This window comes from Ambystoma mexicanum, chromosome 3p (genome assembly GCF_040938575.1).
Source record: "Ambystoma mexicanum isolate Mex_15411 chromosome 3p, UKY_AmexF1_1, whole genome shotgun sequence".
Classification (NCBI taxonomy): domain Eukaryota; kingdom Metazoa; phylum Chordata; class Amphibia; order Caudata; family Ambystomatidae; genus Ambystoma; species Ambystoma mexicanum.
This window is the reverse complement of record NC_090925.1, coordinates 1028636620-1028655902: the sequence shown is the minus strand read 5'-3', so window position 1 is coordinate 1028655902 and position 19283 is coordinate 1028636620. Positions and strand designations below refer to the sequence as shown.

General features: G+C 49.6%; 1 protein-coding gene across 1 annotated transcript; it reads left to right on the top strand.

Annotated features, from left to right (window-relative positions):
• The first annotated feature begins 210 nt into the window (after window positions 1-210).
• SLC32A1 (solute carrier family 32 member 1) lies at window positions 211-18281 on the top strand. The gene is made up of 4 exons (XM_069652365.1): window positions 211-348; window positions 1275-1360; window positions 6059-8021; window positions 16847-18281. The coding sequence occupies exons 3-4, from the start codon at window positions 7632-7634 to the stop codon at window positions 18032-18034; spliced, it is 1578 nt and encodes a 525-aa protein (XP_069508466.1). The 5' UTR covers window positions 211-348; window positions 1275-1360; window positions 6059-7631; the 3' UTR covers window positions 18035-18281.
• Window positions 18282-19283: the final 1002 nt, after the last annotated feature.

Sequence of the window (19283 nt, the reverse complement as noted above, 5' to 3'; positions counted from 1 at the left end):
GTGCACGGAGGGACGTGGCTGCTCCGCTCGGTGTTTGCATTGTACAGTCCTGGTGCCCAGGGCTGGAGCACCGACGATGTTTAATCAGCATTTCGCACGCGCTGGAAGCAAGCAGGACACATGCATCCCCTCTCGGGCGAGGAGCGCGGGGAGGCGCGGGCAGCCCGGCCGCGCTCCCGAGACACGCTAACCTTTCCGCGGTGTTTGCACGGAGCTTTCTGCTGGAGGATAGTCATGAGGGGAGCCGGGGTGAGGTCACGCGTTCATTCTCTGCTGTCTGCATCCAGCGCCGAGGCAGTGCGGGCTGCCACACGCAGTAATACACTCCACCCCGGCGGAGGGGCAGAGGTGAGTGTGAGAGGTGCGCTCTCCCAGCCTTACTGGCCCTTCTCTTTCTTTCTCCTCCCCTCCACCTCTCTTTCTCACACTCACGCCCTCGCTGTCTTACTGCCCCTCTGTGTCTCATTCTGACGATCCCTCACACACATACTTAAGTTGTCTTCCTAACTCATCTCTCTCTCTCCTTCCTTCTTCCTTCCTTCCTTCCTTCCTTCCTTCCTTCCTTCCTTCCTTCCTTCCTTCCTTCCTTCCTTCCTTCCTTCCTTCCTTCCTTCCTTCCTTCCTTCCTTCCTTCCTTCCTTCCTTCCTTCCTTCCTTCCTTCCTTCCTTCCTTCCTTCCTTCTTTCTTTCTTTCTTTCTTTCTTTCTTTCTTTCTTTCTCCCTTTCTTTGTCTTTCTTTCTTTCTTTCTTTCTTTCTTTCTTTCTTTCTTTCTTTCTTTCTTTCTTTCCCATCCCTCAATCTGCCTTACATACTTCTTTGTCTCTTAACTAGCCTCTTTTCTTACTTTCCCCACTTGCCTTGTCCACCTTGCCCCCGCCTCTTCCCACTCTCCCTTCTTTCGCTGTCATGGATTAGCTTTCTCATCATCGCGTTGCCTGCTCTTTTTCCCCTACTCTGTCAACGTGTACGTCTCTGGTGCGTCTCCTGTCCCACCTCTGGCTGCCCCTCTCCCTTCCCCCATGCTTCTCAGATCCCATCTGCATGCAGTTCCTGTCCGTTTACGCATGCTTCTGTCTTCTGCTCTCTCTTTCACGCACACACCCCTTCTCTCTCCTACCCCTTTCGTCCTAAAACGTACCCCCCTCCCACTTTGTTCTGCTCCCCTCCCCCACTTCCCTTCATCACTTGTAGTTACCCGGCCTCTCCCGTCTCTCCTGAAGAACGGTCGCACGTGGAACTGCCATAACAAAACTTTCTCCTTGTGGTTCCCAAGCGCTGCGAGTAAAGAGCCGGGGACGCGGCACTACCGGATGGAGTTGGCGGGAAGGCGAGTCTGGCGGCCCAGTGGACCACATACAGGTAAAGGCGCCACGGGTCCGTTCTCCTGCTGCCCAACGCGTGGGACCAATGGACGGGTGTGAGGCAACCAACCGTGTGTGCTGGCAGTGAGTGTGAAACGGCGCATGCCACACGCATGGTGTGGAGTGTGTCACTTATGCAGACGCATGGACGGTTCCACAAGTCACCAGGGCAATGTGTGCCTAGAGCACTCGCTTTTGTTGTCGTAGTTTGCGTGTTCTAAGGTGTATTTCAAGGAGTCTCAGCTGCCCCCAAACTATACCGCCTCATATAGTGTCTGTGGTAACACACCCCGCTTTCAGCTAAATATGGGTGCAATCAATCACCCCATGGACATTGGGGTCCGTTGGTATTATTGTGACTCAGAACCTTGGACCAAGCCAAGGTTCGTTTTTTGGGAAACAACACGCACGATTGAACGACCTGAATATCTTCCTCGGATATCGGCCAGCGAACATTGGCGTTTTTGGATTCAAAGGAGAGCACGTCTAGCATCTTGTGGGGAGGAGCTGCCGACCTGAAACACAGGTGCACTTCCGCGTGCCAGGCAGAGCTACCACACTGGGCAGTGCCCACCCGCCTTGAGCTGCCATGACTTTTTACCCCCCTGTAGGAACGATGCCGTGCGCCCTGTCTGGTCGCCCAGTGAACAAACGACGGTTTAGCGGCGAGAAGGCACGCGCTTCCCGAAGGCTGGCGGCAAATCAATGCTTTCAGGCTCCCAGTGTTGACTCGTCCCAGAATTAGGCGCGCGCCTGTTCCAGGGCTGTACAGGCCCGTGTGGTTTACGGTGTGCGTGGCGTGGTGTGTTTGTGCCATCACCGTCCTCGACCCCGCGCATGCACGTGTGTGTGTGTGCGTGCGTGTCTGTCCGTAAAAGAAACCGTCGCCGGACTGGTTGGGAGACTCACACAGACTGTAAGAGAGGCAGCGGCTGTTTTATTTTTGTGAAGGTGTATTTGGATGGGTGTCTAGACTAGAATGTATACAACTCCAGCTGTAAGGGCCTCGGACCATTGTGCTTGTGTTGGCGCGAGAGTCTGAACCAAGGGTTTGCCGCGCAGATTATTCCGGGGCTGTTTGGACGGAATGCATTTTGCTGCATGCGCGTGTAACGTCGGTGTTCTTGGCTCGCTCTTGGTGTGGATTGTGTGTATTTCGTGGGTTCTCAATTTTAGAGGTCTCCAGTTTCTGTGTGTTCTTGTTATCTAGTTCTCTGAAGCCATTGGGTACAAAGGCGTTTTTCAATGGGAAAAGCTCACTGCAAAATGATTTGTAAATCAGTCCCAATTGTAAGCAATGCCAGAGATCTCTGAATATCTTCTCCTGTAACCATGTGTGAGGGAGAGAGCGCGAGATTTCGGCGGTCGTTAAATGGCAGCGTGTGTACAAGTGCGTATGTGCAGAGGGAGTCGCTGACGGGGACCCCCACGGGGCGCTGTCCCCACTGTCTGCTAGAATAGGACCCCTTTCTGTCGCTCTGGGTAATTATATGGCTGGGTCCTGTATAATTGCGCGACCAGAAATTGCAGCAGGTGCGCGCCTAAAACACCCAAAGATCGCGGGATTTCAGAGACCAGCGCGATAATGTCGCGGTAAAATATTCGCCTGCCCGCTAAATGAATACAGCTGTGTGAAAATGCTCTCCCGCGTTAAGTACCGAATGCGTCCCTCGCCGAACTATGTCGACCTTATTGGTAACACTGACGTTATACCGCTTACCATCGCGACATAGCTCGATGGCTCTCCCTCGTACACAATTATCAAACGCAATTTTCCCTGAAGTAAAAGGCAGATGAAATACAATGATCTGGAGATTGCAGGTGCAGTTGCCGTTTTTTAAAGGTAACGCGACATTGGTGTTTGTAAATGCCTTGGCCGTGTGTGGCGCAGGGGTTAAGCTGTGTGGCCTGCAGACCTCAATGCATTTAAGAAAAAAAGATGACATCGTGCAGTAAAAATGGACCCGTTCCCGTATTGCAGGGTGGAAAGGTCACAGAAACAGCCAGGTGTCCAGCCAGAAGGATAGCGCTATCTGAAAAATGTGTATCCGTCCCCTGCGGCACATGCATGTGTGCCTAGTGCGCTCGGCGCGTGCTCCGCCCGGGGGGGGGGGGGGGGGGCGCTGCCCCCTGCACCCGCAACCCTCGCTTCTTTTAATCACGCCTGGTCCTAATAGATTGTTGACCTCCCTGGGTCACAAGATGGCGGGGGCCTGCGTGTGCGCGCTGCGGGGTTCTTCCGCGCGGCCGTCCGTACTCCTCTTCTCCGCCAGCAGTACCCGCCTTTCTCCAGGGCAGACCTAGATATGGCCGCCCTTTTATTATTTACACCGCATATATGTCCTACATCACCCCCGTACATGTCAACCAATGCTGCCCTCCCCTTATACGTTCCTCACTTCCCTGCTGTAGTCGCGTTCTCTACGTTGCCGCCACACATTCCGCGCCTGTCGCACCCCGTTACACCCCCGCCTCCCCCATTGTTTCCCAGCCTTTGCTTTCGACTATTGCAGCCCCGCTCGTATACTTCCCTCTCTCCTGTGGCCTCCTACGCATTTCCGAGCTGCCCGTTACTCTTGCCCACTCAGTAGCAGAGCGACCCTCTTATGTGTCGTCCATTACGCGCCCCGTCTTACCACAGTCTTGTATTTCAATTCGAATACTTATCCAGCCTTATATTTCCCCCCATATCATCTCGCTGTTATAGTCACACGTTTTCCCGCGCCTTCTATCATAGTCACCCAGTTACCTTCCCTTTCGTCTAGTTCTTCCCTCCCTTAGACGTCGATCCTACCATTTTAACATGGGATCCCCAAAGCTGCATTTGCTCTTTTCATCGCCGGTCTTATGTTTCCTATGTATTTCTCCATCCTGTACCCACCCCAGAGAGCCCCTATACCCCAGCGTTATATTTTCCATCCATTCTATCTCTGTATATTGCCCTGATAACGTCCCTCATTCCCTCTCACGCACTCGGCCCTGTACTCAATGTACATAAAGCACCCGAGCTGTGACAGGCTCGTGTGTGTGTGTGTGTGTGTGTGTGTGTGTGTGTAGCGAGACTGCGCAACTGGCAAGCGGCCCTTGCGGGGAGCCTGCTTTGCTGTTCTAAATCCGGCCCGCGTGCACCCGGGGCGGCCCACGCGACCTATTTGTTCAATGACTTGTATTAATCGCATCTCAAAAGCCAGCGCCGCCCGTGTCTTGGTAGGGTTGACGTGCACAGGGCCTACGGTCGTCTCGGTGCTCGCAGCCTTTCACTACCCCAATCCCCATTTCTTGGCATCCCGGAGGTGCTGCTCTATCGACCTGGTGTCAGCGCAGGTGTGGATAAAGGTAATAAAGGAATTTAAGTGGCCCAGGGCCGTCCGTGTTGAGGCGGGGCGCTCTATGGGGCCGTAGCCCTGGCCAAGGATCCACACCCACCCAGCCCCTGTGGAGATGCTGCTGCTCTGTCAGGACTAAACCTTCTATTCTGGAGGCAACTGAGGCACTTCACGCATCAACACTCGCTGAACGCTCTTCTCGAAAGAACGTCTTTACGTGTTTAAAGGCGCCCTACTAATTTCCAAGAGACATTTTCACATTTGTGTGACCATTAATTTGAAGAATACATTTTGTTCTGCTTTGGGGGAAGGCGCGAATGCTGCGAGTGGGACCTCAATCCTTCTGGCGTTTAATAGAGGGATATTCGCCCTGTATTACACGGTTACAGTGCGTACATTGACCCTCTGATCTATGCATTCTGGATGGGACATCCTGGCCGCAATATCCTTGAACACTAGGAGTTAACTTACAGGGAAATTAACCTGGGTTGGCCCATTTGGACTACTATTGTTTTAAACTAGATTTTTTTTTTAATATCCAGACAAATGACGTTATATGTAACACACCCCTTACAGATAGTTTGCTCGACTGCAGATTTCAGGGCACGCCTCTTGGTTTCTTAGTTACTTCACACTCCCCAGGTCACGCCCCCAAATACTCTCGCGTGACTTGTTTGTACCCTTGATTCCTTATCCTCTTTAAAGTAAAGCCACCCCTGCCCCAGTCCAATATGAAAGGAGGGGGATGTGGTGTGTCGGTGCAGAATGACGCAGAATGATGCAAATGAATGCAGTCCCTGCTTAAAAAAAAGAGGGCGTGTATTTGGGGGTATGCGCGGGCAAGCTAGAAAGACGCCCTTGAATTCAGGCCTGTGGAATTCGAAAGCAGTTGTGCGTGATTTAATGTAACCGAATCTTGTCTAGTGCCACTGGCCATTTTAGTCGCCCCTTGGCACTATGCGCACAGTGGAGTTTTATTTTGACATTTCTGGCATAAGCGAGGGAAACTAGTGTGATACGCGGCGCCCCCAGCATGAATAAAACGCACCCTCTCCCCGTATTGTAGGTCGGAAAATATATGCACACACGGAACGTTTTCGAGCAATTTTATAACAGTCGGCGAATAGATTGGTATATATTTTGAAGATGAGAGAATAAACGCAGAAACTCCCGCGTATAGACACCATTCTACCCTTTCTAGCGGGTTCTGCAATGCACATCTGTAATACAAATGTAACGAAAAACTGCGTATTTCTGTCGCTTGCCTCTCGGTTCTGATGTCATTCGTTCAGTCAGATGGGGTTTTGTATGTGTGCATTTAGACCCAATATTTAATGTCGTTTTTTGTGCTTTATTTCGTTTTCAAACAGGCGAGACGGAGCTCAGAGCAAGCGCCAGGTTCGCCCGACGCCTCCATTTAGGGCGCCTTTCGATGGGTGCGGGCGCTGCGTCGCCTGAAGACGGCGGGGAGGGCTCTGCCGAGATGGAAGAACCGCCCTCAGAAATGCAGCACTTCTCTGTTTTTTTCTAAAAAAAAAAAATGTTGCAGTCGATGGATAGGAGCATTGGGATGGAAACGCAGAGTGTGGAGGAAGAGACTAGCACTTGCAGGCCCCTGGTCCCCGCCCCCCTCGCCTCTCCCGCGCTCCCCGCGTCCTCCTCTGCATTGCACTGGGACCACTCAGGCTGAAGGCAACCAAGCGAGCTGGGTCTGCGCTCCGAGAACTCGCGAGGGGCCTGGGCCGCCCAACCGGGGGGACTCGCCTCCTAAAGGACTCCATCCGAGCCAGGGAGACCCTCTCCTGCCGCCCGAGTGACCTCCAGCGGAAGCACGACCGCAAGTCGCAGGTCACTGCCACTCAACAGCACCGTCGACCTCCGGTGGGAGTCCAGCCACAAATCCCCGGGCACATTGCCTGCAGTCCAACACCAGCCCAGCCAGAAATCCCCGGCACAGTGCCTGCAGCCCAACACCAGCCTCCGACAGAAGAACAGCCACAAATCCCCGGGCACAGTGCCTGCAGCCCAACACCAGCCTCCGACAGAAGCACAGCTACAAATCCTAGGGCAGAGTCCCTGCAATCCAACGCAAGCTTCCAACAGGTGCCCAAGTCACAAATCCCCGGGCACAGTGCCTGCAACCCAACACCAGCCTCCAACAGAAGCCCAGCTACAAATCCTAGGGCACAGTGTCTGCAACCCAACACCAGCCTCCAACAGAAGCCCAGCTACAAATCCTAGGGCAGAGTCCCTGCAACCCAACGCAAGCTTCCAACAGGTGCCCAGCCACAAATCCCAGGGCACAGGCCCTGCAACCCAACCCCAGCCTCCAACAGGAGCCCATCCACGAATCCCAAGACACAGTTGCTGCAACCACCAACCTCCAATCGGAGCCAGCCACAAATCACAGGCCACAGCCTCTGTAACCTAACACCACCCTCCCAGAAGATACCACCTTAAATCAGAGAGGGTGCAACTCCTCAACACCCTCCTACAGATCTGCCACAAGTAGAGCACAGGTGACGAAATCCTAGCCCCTTTGTAAGCCAATCCGCAGCTCAAGCGAGAGTGAAGTCGCAAATCAGAGTGCAGAGTTCCTCCGACCAACTGCCCGGCTCCTGGAGGGCAGCCACAAATCACAGGGCAGAGCCAGCCCCTTCCATCCAACGTCCACCTCCAAGAGAAGGCGAGTCACACATTTCAGGGCAGAGCCCCCACAATCTATGCAAAGCAGGCGAGGAGCAAGCAGGGCGGCGTCATGGTGGCGCCCCGGTGCTAGTCCTCTCTGGGGAAGGTGTCATGTTCCGGGGAGCGCTGCAGGAGAGGTCTGCTTCCCATAGGGAGTGGAGATAGGAGACTCCAGAGGAACGAACGCCCATCCAGCGCCAGGGGAGCACAGTCTAATTCCCACAGAAGAAGCGCGAGCAGCGGCCAGGCGCAGCCATGGCCACCTTGATCCGGAGCAAGATCTCCAACGTGGCCACCTCGGTCTCCAACAAGTCCCAGGCCAAGGTGAGCGGCATGTTCGCCAGGATGGGCTTCCAGGCGGCCACGGACGAGGAGGCGGTGGGCTTCGCCCACTGCGACGACCTGGACGTCGACCACCGGCAGGGCCTTCAGATGGACATCCTGAAAGGCGAGGTCAGCGGCGGGGAAGGAGGAGGCGAAGGTGGCGAGCCAGGGGCGGAAGGGGACTTCCACTACCAAAGAGACGGCACGGGCCCTCCGCCGTCTGCCTCGAAAGACGAGGGCATGTGCTCCGAGCTGTCCTCCCAGGGCAGGCCAAGGATCACCGCTTGGGAGGCCGGGTGGAACGTCACCAATGCCATCCAGGTAAGGCGCCACTGCGCGTGTCCAGGCTGGGCGTTCTCGCCTCCCGCCCCACCGGGCATTCTGTGCTGCCACTTGTGGCTTCCAGGTAAGACCCCCTTCCGCCAGTGGGAGGGGCGGGGGTTGCCTCGCCTGATTTCATTTTAAGGGTTAACCCAATCCCACCCCCTTCCCACAGATATTCAGAAATGTTATCCATGTCGTCCCAGTAAGCTTTTCCATCATGTGCCCACACTCAACGCCCCCACCCCTCCCCCCACACTATATTCTCTGGGGTCATCCCCAAACCCTATTCCCACCCGGATTTTTTATAATGTCACAAATCCCACCCGGGACATACCCCTGGGCCCTGTGCAGTAACATACACTAGCACACGCACACACACGCGCACAGGCACACACGCTCGCGCACACGCTCGCGCACGCGGCCCCACTGGCACGTCACAAACGCCAACTGCGTAACACCTCGTTGGACAGATGGAGCATCAAGTTGTGTCCAGAGGTGTGTTCACAGGACCCCGCCCCACCTGATGCAGGCTATAATGTAGCAGTACCGTCCAGCCTGTACCTAGACCTGAGCTCTCAAGCGCCCAGCCCACCCCCCACCCTGGGCAGTTTAGAATGCCACTACTACCGCGCGGCTAAACTGCCACTCGCTGCCATCTACTCAAAGCGGTCCCCCGGGGTCGGCCTGGCCCCCTAGCCCCACTGAGCCGGCCTGGAATACTCCAGTGCCGTGCAGGTAAGCCCCCGGGGCATGGGCCCAAGGCTGACCGTATAGAAATGCCCCCCAGTCAGCGGCCTGGCATGCCTCCGCCTGCACGGGAGGTCCACTGCTTTAGTAACCGCACTCCCACCCCTCAAGAGTTGCTATAAACGCAAGCAGACAGAATACACTTCTAATATCCCGATTTATGGAAAGCATTTTCGAAATCTATTACTAATATTTGAATCTCAATAAATTAAATGAAAAACATAAAATGCATGCACGCCATCTAACTTATGCCAGGCTCCACCATAGCCTGATATGCGGAGGGGCCGGGGAAACAGGTGCAGAACACGCATTCTGCTCGCCCTCGCCAAGTCTATCTTCAAAATATTTAAAGAAGTGACGTTTGCCCCTGGAAGATGTTCGATGCAAACAAAATCATCAGATCCCATTCCCAAACGGCGCCGTGTAACAAACAACCGCAGCGCAAAGGGAAAATGAGACCCGTGCATAAATGGCTTCCTCGCCTCGCAGCAGCGCGGTCCCCGGCGCGCGGCCTCTCCACAGAGCGAAGTGATGGAGGCAGGCGAGCAATGCGCCCCCCTCGTCGCCCGCCCGCCCGCCGCCGCCATATCTATATATTGGCATCTTATGGACCTGCCTAGACGGGTCATTCCCGAGGCCTTGCACCTGCATACAGTCTGCACAGGTATAACTGTGCAAAACTTCCAACTTGCGACATATTTATATAAAACCTTTAAACATTCGAATTATTTAACCTATTTCACAAAACGATCTGCATATGTAGCTTATCCATCTTTCTATCTCTCCACCTTCTATCTATTGTCCATCTATCCATTTATCATTCGGCCTAAATCAATCAATCTATATCTATCCATCCATTCCCATCCATCCATCCATCCACCCATCCGACGATCTATCTATCTATCTATCTATCTATCTATCTATCTATCTATCTATCTATCTATCTATCTATCTATCACTATCTCTGTCTATCTACCAGGCAATATCTATCTATCTATCTATCTATCTATCTATCTATCTATCTATCTATCTATCTATCTATCTATCACGATCTATGTCTATCTACCAGGCAATATCTATCTATCTATCCTATCTATCTATCTATCTATCTATCTATCTATCTATCTATCTATCTATCTCTATCTCTGTCTATCTACCAGGCAATATCTATCTAATCTATCTATCTATCTATCTATCTATCTATCTATCTATCTATTTATCATTATCTCTGTCTATCTACCAGGCAATATCTATCTATCTATCTATCTATCTATCTATCTATCTATCTATCTATCTATCTATCTATCTATCTATCTATCTATCTATCTATCTATCACTATCTCTGTCTATCTACCAAGCAATATCTATCTATCTATCTATCTATCTATCTATCTATCTATCTATCTATCTATCTATCTATCTATCTATCTATCTATCTATCTATCTATCTATCTACCTGCCTGTCTGTCTGCCCATCTATTCCATGTGCCACATGCATAGCCTTGCATGCGCACAGGCATCTCACTGTCCGGCATGTACTAGACTCCCGCCCACCCCTTGCCGTGGTGTTGGAGGGCCACCTCTCATGGCGTTTGCATCCGTTTGCCTGGGTTGGGAAAATGGAGGCGATCTGCCCGCGGCGGCCGCAGCGTCATCAGTCCATCGTTGCTGCAGGTGGAATGGGAGGCGGAGTAGGCGCGTTCTTCCCTTTTGGGAAGATTCCTCCGCCCCCCACCCATACCGGGCGTCCTATGTATCACTCTATAGCACGCACAGTACAGTCCACACGCGCAGCACATCCCAAATCGCATCTTGATCCGAGGACAACACCCGAGTGGCCCTTTCCACACGCAGCCAGATTCTCCCCTGTAATTGGAACATGACATTTCGAGTCTAAAGGAACACGACACGTACATGCCAGCATGTTCTTTCGAAAGGCACCACCGTCTGATTTGGTGTACATTGTGGTCCCTAAAATGCATCTACCCACTTAAGATGCACGGCAAATGGCACTCGCAGCGAGTAAACGGGCGGGATTATGCAATCAGTGCCACCATATACAAATTAGGCCTTTGATGTCTCGCTCATCGACCTTGAGAAGGTCAAATGAATTAGCGGGCAACTCGCGTACCTCGGGTACATCTCAAGGTCCTACCCAGAGACGACCCCGAGCCCCTCCCCTCGTCATTTGGTCCTTACACAGACACGCCACCACCAGTCGTCATTTGTTCGGACCCGTTCTAAACCTAGGGCTTCCCATATTTCCCTCAGCAAAGCGACCAAGAAAAAAACAGTGGTTCTGCGCGCAATACAGCGCTCACGAGGGCAAGAATGACGCCCCATTTCTGCAGAAAATGGCGGGCACAACGCCATTTCCAGCCCACGCAAATGGGCGTTAGGCATTTACGAGCCCGCCCCTCCTATCTATTTCACCAGCCATTTCACAGATTGTGTATATTTTCTTTTGACGTTTTGCCTTGTTGTTAATGTCGGTGTTATATAAAACATCGAATGTTAAAACCTTGAATGCAAAAGTCGAATCATATCTGACAGAACGTCTATGTGTTGCAGTATAGGTACAATTAAATCGAACATTAATCATGAAGTGGTTTATGGTTCATCCAACCTTGTAAATGTTACCTTTTGGATCTTTTTAATACAGATTTTTTAATGGATTAGGGGGATCACTTGATCCCGTTACAGTCCCCTAAAATGACCCTTCTCTACAATACTATTCTCAAATACCTAGCAGCTCTTGAGAACCCTGAATTAGCTACTGGCTATTTAATTTTAAACTTTCGTGTGCGTTTTAAAATTCGATGTTTTTCGTTTTCGACATTTTGCATTCGACGTTTTGAGCATTCTACCTGCCTCTTTCGAGTAGTTCCCGTTCCTTCCACTCACCAAGCCCTGTCATTGGCTATGGACTGTGTTGTCTTCCCCAGAGTTTCTGGCAAACTAGACGAAATCAACAGACATTGGTGTATTTCTGAGATGAGCACGGGTTGCGGGGGCTGTAACAGTGGCGTGGGGGGTGGGAGGGGAGGCACCAGGGCAGCAGCATTGTGGTCACTGAGTCTTTCTCTGAGAAGTAGTGAGTATTGTGAGCAGTGGTGAGAGCGTCCCTGGGCGCCGTAATGAGTCCGGCAGTGAGCGTAGACATGAATTCACGAACGGAGGCAGTGGCAGGCTTGCAACTGAGTGCAGGGGCGACCACAGAGCTCCACAGAGAGTGCCGAAGCGAGGGCTGCAGGGCGTGAGGGCGACAGCCATTCCGGAGCATAGTGCAAGCGTGAGTTCCGCATAGAGTCCAGTAGTCAGAGCCTCGCCGACTTCACAATGGCTGACAGTGAGAGTGAGTGCATCAGTAAATGCAGCCCTGAGGGCCAGCGTGAGTACAGCCGTGTGTGCTACACCGAGTATAGCAGAGGGAAGCTGTCTGCCCTGTGGGCATTAGCAAGTGCGGCCGGGAGTGCCTTCCTCCGGGCTGCAATGGGTCGGCGCGAGTGAGTGCAGCAGGAGGTACGGAGTGTTGCAGGGAGTACCCACTGAGAGCTACAGGGGCGCGCAGTGAGTGCAGCAGGAAGTGCAGCCGTGAGCGCTTCAGCGAGTGTCATAGCGGGGAGATCCCCATTGGACACCCCCACCTCCTTAGGTCATTATCATAACACAATGATATGAATAAATGAATACACAGACAACTGTATTAAAGTTCTTTGGAAAAATACAAGGTCACAGTTTATTTTGGAGCAAGACAACTTGGGACGGTCCCAGCCACATTACAAACAGTCAGATACGGGTGAACCATGTCACCACTTTAGCCACTGGCCAAACTGACAAAACTGCTGGTTATTCCAGCTACACTGGCACAGCCAGCAGGAATCAGGGGCACTGACCAGGATGATTGTTGGCCTAAAGACCTAAGGAAGGGAGTCAGTGCCCGTCGAGGGATCGGCTCGAGCCCGGCCAATCCCGAGCCGCTGCAGCTGCAGCGTGAAGTACCTCATTGGCTAGGACCGCCCCGATACTCCGCCTGTAACAAGAAACGAAAATATTAGGAACAACTCAAACAACACACTAACTTATTTTATCAATACTTCTACTATGGTACTCTACTAATTCTACTGATGATGCGAAAGCGTCACCCCCTACTCCTACCACCGGTCTGCACGTATTACTCCAGTTTTAAAACTTACCAATCTTCAACCTGTTTAACCTCAGCATTATATTCTCAGGCATGGGTGGGTGGGTGTCAATTCACACTGGGCGGGAGCTGCTGGGCAAAGAGACTGATGGCCAGCAGCTCCCGCCCTTATAAGTGTCAGCAGGGGGACCTGACCGGAAGCCAGGTCCCCCTGGGAACGCCTCTTCCCCTTCACAGGAGGAGAGGAAGAGGAGAAGGCCTGACCAGCGACCGGAAGGGGGTGGCCAGAAGGGACAGCCCGCTATGTAGGCTGTCCCTCTAGCGCCCCCTGCAGGGGCCGGTCAGCCTCTGGATGTTGCCAAGCGTGTCTCCGCTCTGCTGCAAAACACCAGGTGCACCGGCCTCGCCCATAATAGAGGAAGCAAGGAGAACAGACAAAGGACATCCACCCCGCCGCCTTCAGAGATTACATTCCTCACATAATAACAACAACAGCAATAACAATAACAACGAGGCTAGTAATACTATTAGTCATAGTCACTTTAGTAACGCAACTAATAATAGTAATGGCAACCATACCACTAACAATAATAGAAACACCAGATTATATTAATGATGATCATAACCATGGTAATAATGGTAATAATAACAACTATAATAATAATAATACTGCCAGCAGTACTAGTGGGTAGTAATATAATTAAATCAATGCACACACAAGATTTATACTTTTAAAATGTTTATACATTCAGATATTCACATACAGTGAGGACATAACAGATGAAAACTGCAAATGTATTTGCAAAGGCTAATAATACAAATAATAATAATAACAGTTATTATTATTATTATTATTATTATTATTATTATTATTATTGCCGTTTTTGTTGATGTTTCCCCAATGAAGAGGCTCTGCATTGGAGAAAAGTTAATCACTTTGCAAGGTCCAGAACTTGGCAAAAGTCTTGAGTCTCCCCATCTCCCTGAAAATGGGGGACGACAACAAGAAACTCGGAACCACTTAAGACTGAGCCCTTTCACCATGCTCTCAACTTCCCAGAGCAAACTCAGGCGTTAAGGGTTAATGCCGTCGTTAACCCTTAACGCCTGATTCCAATTTTAACGGCTGCTTTTAGCAGCCGTTAAAATCCATGGCGCTAAACCGCCTTGGTGCTAATTACGGCACCGTAATTTACAGTGCCGTAATTAGCGCCTTCCCCTCTCCCATTATGCCCTATGGGGCAAAAATGGGAATGGGGAAGGGTAAATGGGAAATGGGGATTTACCGCCCTACTCACCTTGGAATGGGGCGGTAAATCCGCCATCCAATGGTAAAGTTGGTGTACTTACCGCCTGGGTCGTAATGACCCCCCATAGCAGCGGTAACACCATTGGCCCTGGCCTCTGCAATGTCTGTGAACAACCAGTGCCTATTTTACCAAGTCTAATACACTCTGTAAACTTGACTTGGAGTTTGGTGGGGAACTTGTTCCCTCTAGGATGCTATACGCTTTTGGGGGATCTCACATGCCACTCAGTGCAGTGGACGGCTATTGTAATTGCTCTGCCTCCTACCTCTGCCTCTCATCTCATGGCTTGCCCATCCCTCCTTCCTGCCCCTGTTCTCCGGCACCAGAAGCAACACTGTCCACCATGTGCCACTCACAAATCCCCAGTAGAAAGAGGGTATCCACCACCCACTGGCATTTGAATGCTTACACTTTCACAAGGATATTCTCACTTTTAAATATAGTATCGGGTGTAAACAAGGTAGGTCTAGGACATGGGTGTGCAGCTTTTGGCTCTCCAGATGCCTTATACCACAACTCCCATCAGCCCAAGTCAGCATAGTCAATGGTGAGAGATCCTGTGTGTTGTAGTCCAAAATATCTGGAGAGTAAAAGGTATCAGACTTCTTGCCTAGGACAATGTAGAGGGCAGAGGAAGCAGACAGGCAAAAGCAAAAGTCATAGAATAAGAACCTGGACTAAATGTTGAGCTTGAAGTTGGGCAGGGGCCTTTGTGGCTATTACAGAAAACACATACCTCCAGGGTATGCATTTAGTGCCAGTTGTAACCGGTGCCCTCATGATTGCAGGACCATGGTGCTGTTGAGGCTACTGAAATGTTGTCAGTGTTCACGGGATCACTCTTCTGTTTCCTTTAAGCATCATTAACTATGGTTAGCGGTCCACAAATAGACAGGTTGACCATTGTAGAATTATATACCATAGAACTGGCCATTATCGTAGGATAATTGGCGGCCCCAAAGTTATGACCTGAGGTAACGCCTAGCTAGATTGATTAATGGAAATTAACCCATGTGGTAATAATGACCACTTCCAAGCATCAGTTAGGAACCTTTGTGGGAAAAAACGAAGGCCAGGCAATTTTGCTGATATATTTTTTACTTCAACTAAAACTCTGTGAAAATAACAGCTAACTCACACATTTACCAGAAAGGAACTGAAACCTTTGGCATGCACGTTTATTTTGACATGCTAACTCTAATACTGAGCTTCAGAATGGCAGAACAAGCTGCCTTTTTAGTTTGCTGATTTGTACAAACTATGAATTTATCAAATGCTTAGTCTGTGTACTCCTCACTTATTTGGAGGAGGCGTTTGAAGGGAAAATATTCTTTCCTTGCTGTCTAAGGCAGTACGGGTTCTATACTGGGAGTTATTGACTGCCTTGTAAGACGTCCGATTTGCTTAGAAGAGGACAATAATGAGCACACAATACTATTAATTGTCTACCTCCCTCTGTCCCCAGCCTGTTGCCCTGTGGGCGTTTTGAAACAGTTTTGCTAATTGTATAAGTGCCTAAAAAGTGACCAATAAATAAATAAATATAGGAACACTGGTAGAGGTGATTTGGTGTGTTACTGTATTTGTCCAGTATTCTGTCTGACTAACAAGTTTACTTGTAGCAGTCGTCAGATTGGCCACTATTCTTGGAGCCAGGGACGTCAACTCGAGCAACTGGAAAGTATTTGTTTAATCTTTTCCTTCCACTATGCTAAGATATTGGTTGGAGTATTTGAGCCTGCCATCCCGTCCGCTGTCAGCGCCTAGACGCCCCGTTGGGCCTTAGTAGGGCTTTATACATTTTAAATAAATAAATAAACTCTTAGGGCCTGATTCACAGAGAGTTTCCCAGTGGGATTCCGCCATTATAAAACGCATCTCTGAATCAGGTCCCTTAACCTTCAGGCCATTCATATATTCATTTTATCCTAATATCTCCCCCCCCATGTGATCTGGTTGCTGGTTACAGGACTATGCTCCAATTTTCCCATTGATGCTGTAGGCTGGTGGCCCAGGAGTGCCGGAAGCAGGTCAGGTTTTCAGGGTACTCGTCATCAGAGTGTATGGGGATTCTTTTTCCATGACTGACATTGATTTCCAAATAATGGCGAATGTATCCACTCCAATGACACCCACTTAATTTACTAAAAGCTGGAGCTGGAGCTGGCCTTAAACAAGGAAACAGTTAGCTACTGAGCATAATCATTTTTGCATTTAGGGGATAAACAAATACACCTTGGTGGGAAAAACAATGTTTAGCTTGCACGCTTTTTTAAAAAAGTATTCTAAAACAACTCATTTTAATAAAAATAAATCACAATGGTAGCAAATTGTAATCTTGATAAAAACCACACAATCCAAGAATTTGGTGTAACATTACTCCAGATTCATAGCATGGGGAATCAGCAGAGTTTGGGATCTTGGCACTCATTTGCAAATCTTTCCTATGCATCAAATTGCAAATGTGAATGAACACAGCCCCGATTAAGACATTAGCTATTTCTAATTGGGGGCGGGGAGGGGCGTAGGCGTAACTAATGACATAGTCATTTTATCTGTTGAAGGATTGATACAATACCGATTTATTGCTTCTCAATTACAACTCTGTTTCTTTCTTCTAGGGAATGTTTGTCCTTGGCCTTCCTTATGCCATCCTCCATGGCGGGTACCTAGGACTCTTTTTAATTATCTTTGCTGCCGTGGTTTGCTGCTACACTGGAAAAATTCTCATTCATTGCCTCTATGAAGAAAATGAAGATGGGGACACAGTGCGAGTCCGGGATTCCTATGTGGACATTGCCAATGCCTGCTGCGCCCCCAGGTTCCCTAAACTCGGGGGCAGGATTGTCAATGTGGCTCAGATCATCGAGCTGGTCATGACCTGCATCCTCTACGTGGTAGTCAGTGGCAACCTGATGTACAACAGCTTCCCGAACCTGCCCATCTCGCAGAAGTCCTGGTCCATCATCGCCACTGCCATCCTGCTGCCCTGCGCCTTCCTAAAGAACCTCAAGGCGGTGTCCAAGTTCAGCTTGCTATGCACCCTAGCCCACTTTGTTATCAACATCTTGGTGATTGCCTACTGCCTCTCCAGGGCGCGCGACTGGGCCTGGGACAAGGTCAAGTTCTACATTGATGTAAAGAAGTTCCCAATCTCAATTGGTATCATTGTTTTCAGCTACACCTCCCAGATTTTCCTGCCTTCTTTGGAGGGCAACATGAGCCAACCCAAGGAGTTCACCTGCATGATGAACTGGACCCACATTGCGGCCTGCATCCTCAAGGGGCTCTTTGCACTTGTCGCCTACTTGACCTGGGCCGATGAAACGAAGGAGGTCATCACAGACAACTTGCCCTCTACCATCAGGGCAGTAGTGAACCTTTTCCTGGTGGCCAAAGCTCTACTTTCTTACCCATTGCCCTTCTTTGCCGCTGTGGAGGTCTTGGAGCGATCACTTTTCCAGGAGGGGGGCAGGTCCATCTTTCCGAACTGCTATGGGGGCGATGGAAGGCTAAAATCCTGGGGACTGGGCCTCAGGTGCGCCCTAGTTGTTCTCACCTTGCTGATGGCTATCTATGTGCCCCATTTTGCTCTGCTTATGGGTCTCACAGGCAGCCTCACAGGAGCCGGCCTCTGTTTCCTGCTCCCCAGCCTTTTCCACCTCAAACTCATGTGGCGGAAACTCATGTGGCACCATGTCTTTTTTGATGTCTCCATCTTTGTGATTGGGGGCATTTGCAGTGTTTCCGGCTTCATCCATTCGGTCGAAGGCCTGATAGAGGCCTTTGGAAACAATCCTGAGGAGTAAAATGGGATGAAAACACGGTGGAGGAGGAGGGAAGAGAAAAAAATAGGGCACTGATTGCAACAAAATGCATTGACATCTACATGAATACACTATGCATCTATTATTGGTCATAATGCTTTGACATCAAATCAATTTAGGAATTTGGAACATACACAGTTGGACCAGCAGAGCAGCAGAAAATAGATCATGTGAAGGTGATGCTATCCATTATATTATTGCATATATATATATATATATATATATATGCAATAATATATATAAATATAATAATTATATATATATATATATATATATATATATATATATATATATATATATATATATATATATATATATATATAAAACCTTTGACCGGAAATGTGAAAGTAGGAAAGTCCACTTCTACAACACCACCTAGTAGCCATCGCAGGAAGTTCACTTCCAGTTCTGAGCCACAACAGCAAGGCATTGTGGGTATGTAAATTAGCTCAAATGCAAACACTTTTCTCCAGGACGTTTTCTTTGTCTAAGAGGACAATGCTACTTTATACATAGCTTAATCAACCCAAGTCAGACATTGGCCCAAATGCCATCTCTCTCTCTCTCTCTCTCTCTCTCTCTCTCTCTCTCTCTCTCTCTCTCTCTCTCTCTCTCTCTCTCTCTCTCTCTCTCTCTCTTTCTCTCTCTCTCTCTCTCTCTCTTTCTCCCTCTCTCTCTCTCTCTCTCCTTCTGTAAGTGCAACAGTGAGTCGAGTTACACTCTCTGTAGAATAGGTTTCACCCAGGAAGCAGGGTCTGTATACTTGGGAAAATACCTTTATTGGTGCTTTTCAAAACATGTTTGAAAGTACATCAAAATATGGCATTCCCAAAGATTAAGACCAAAAATGTGTCCGGCATAAAATATATTGATGGGTGTGATTACCTAGTTAGGAAGCTATTTTATGATATCTGCCACGTTGGCTCACTCCAAATATGGCAGGACTCTGTGTGGGCCCACTCAGAATAGTTTTTGGAAAAGGTTGAGAAAAAAATGAACGCGGAAGAAAGGATAATTGTGTTGTGGATGGAGCAAAACATGTAGTATTTCCATGAAGTCCTCCCCCAAAAAAAATACGCACACGCGCGCGCCACTGGATCAATAAAATATGCACCATCACCATCGCAGGTAAAGAATGCAACACACACACAGTTTGAGTTTGCCTTATAATCCCTTTTGAATTCTAAGATTTCAAATATTGGAGAGTTGGCATTTCAAGCAGATCGTAAAT

Bases quoted from the DNA above. Each gene is read 5' to 3' on its own strand.
- SLC32A1 (XM_069652365.1), top strand. From the start codon at position 7,632: ATGGCCACCTTGATCCGGAGCAAGATCTCCAACGTGGCCACCTCGGTC. The intron at 8,022-16,846 runs GTAAGGCGCCAC...TCTTTCTTCTAG, and splicing joins ACGTCACCAATGCCATCCAG to GGAATGTTTGTCCTTGGCCT.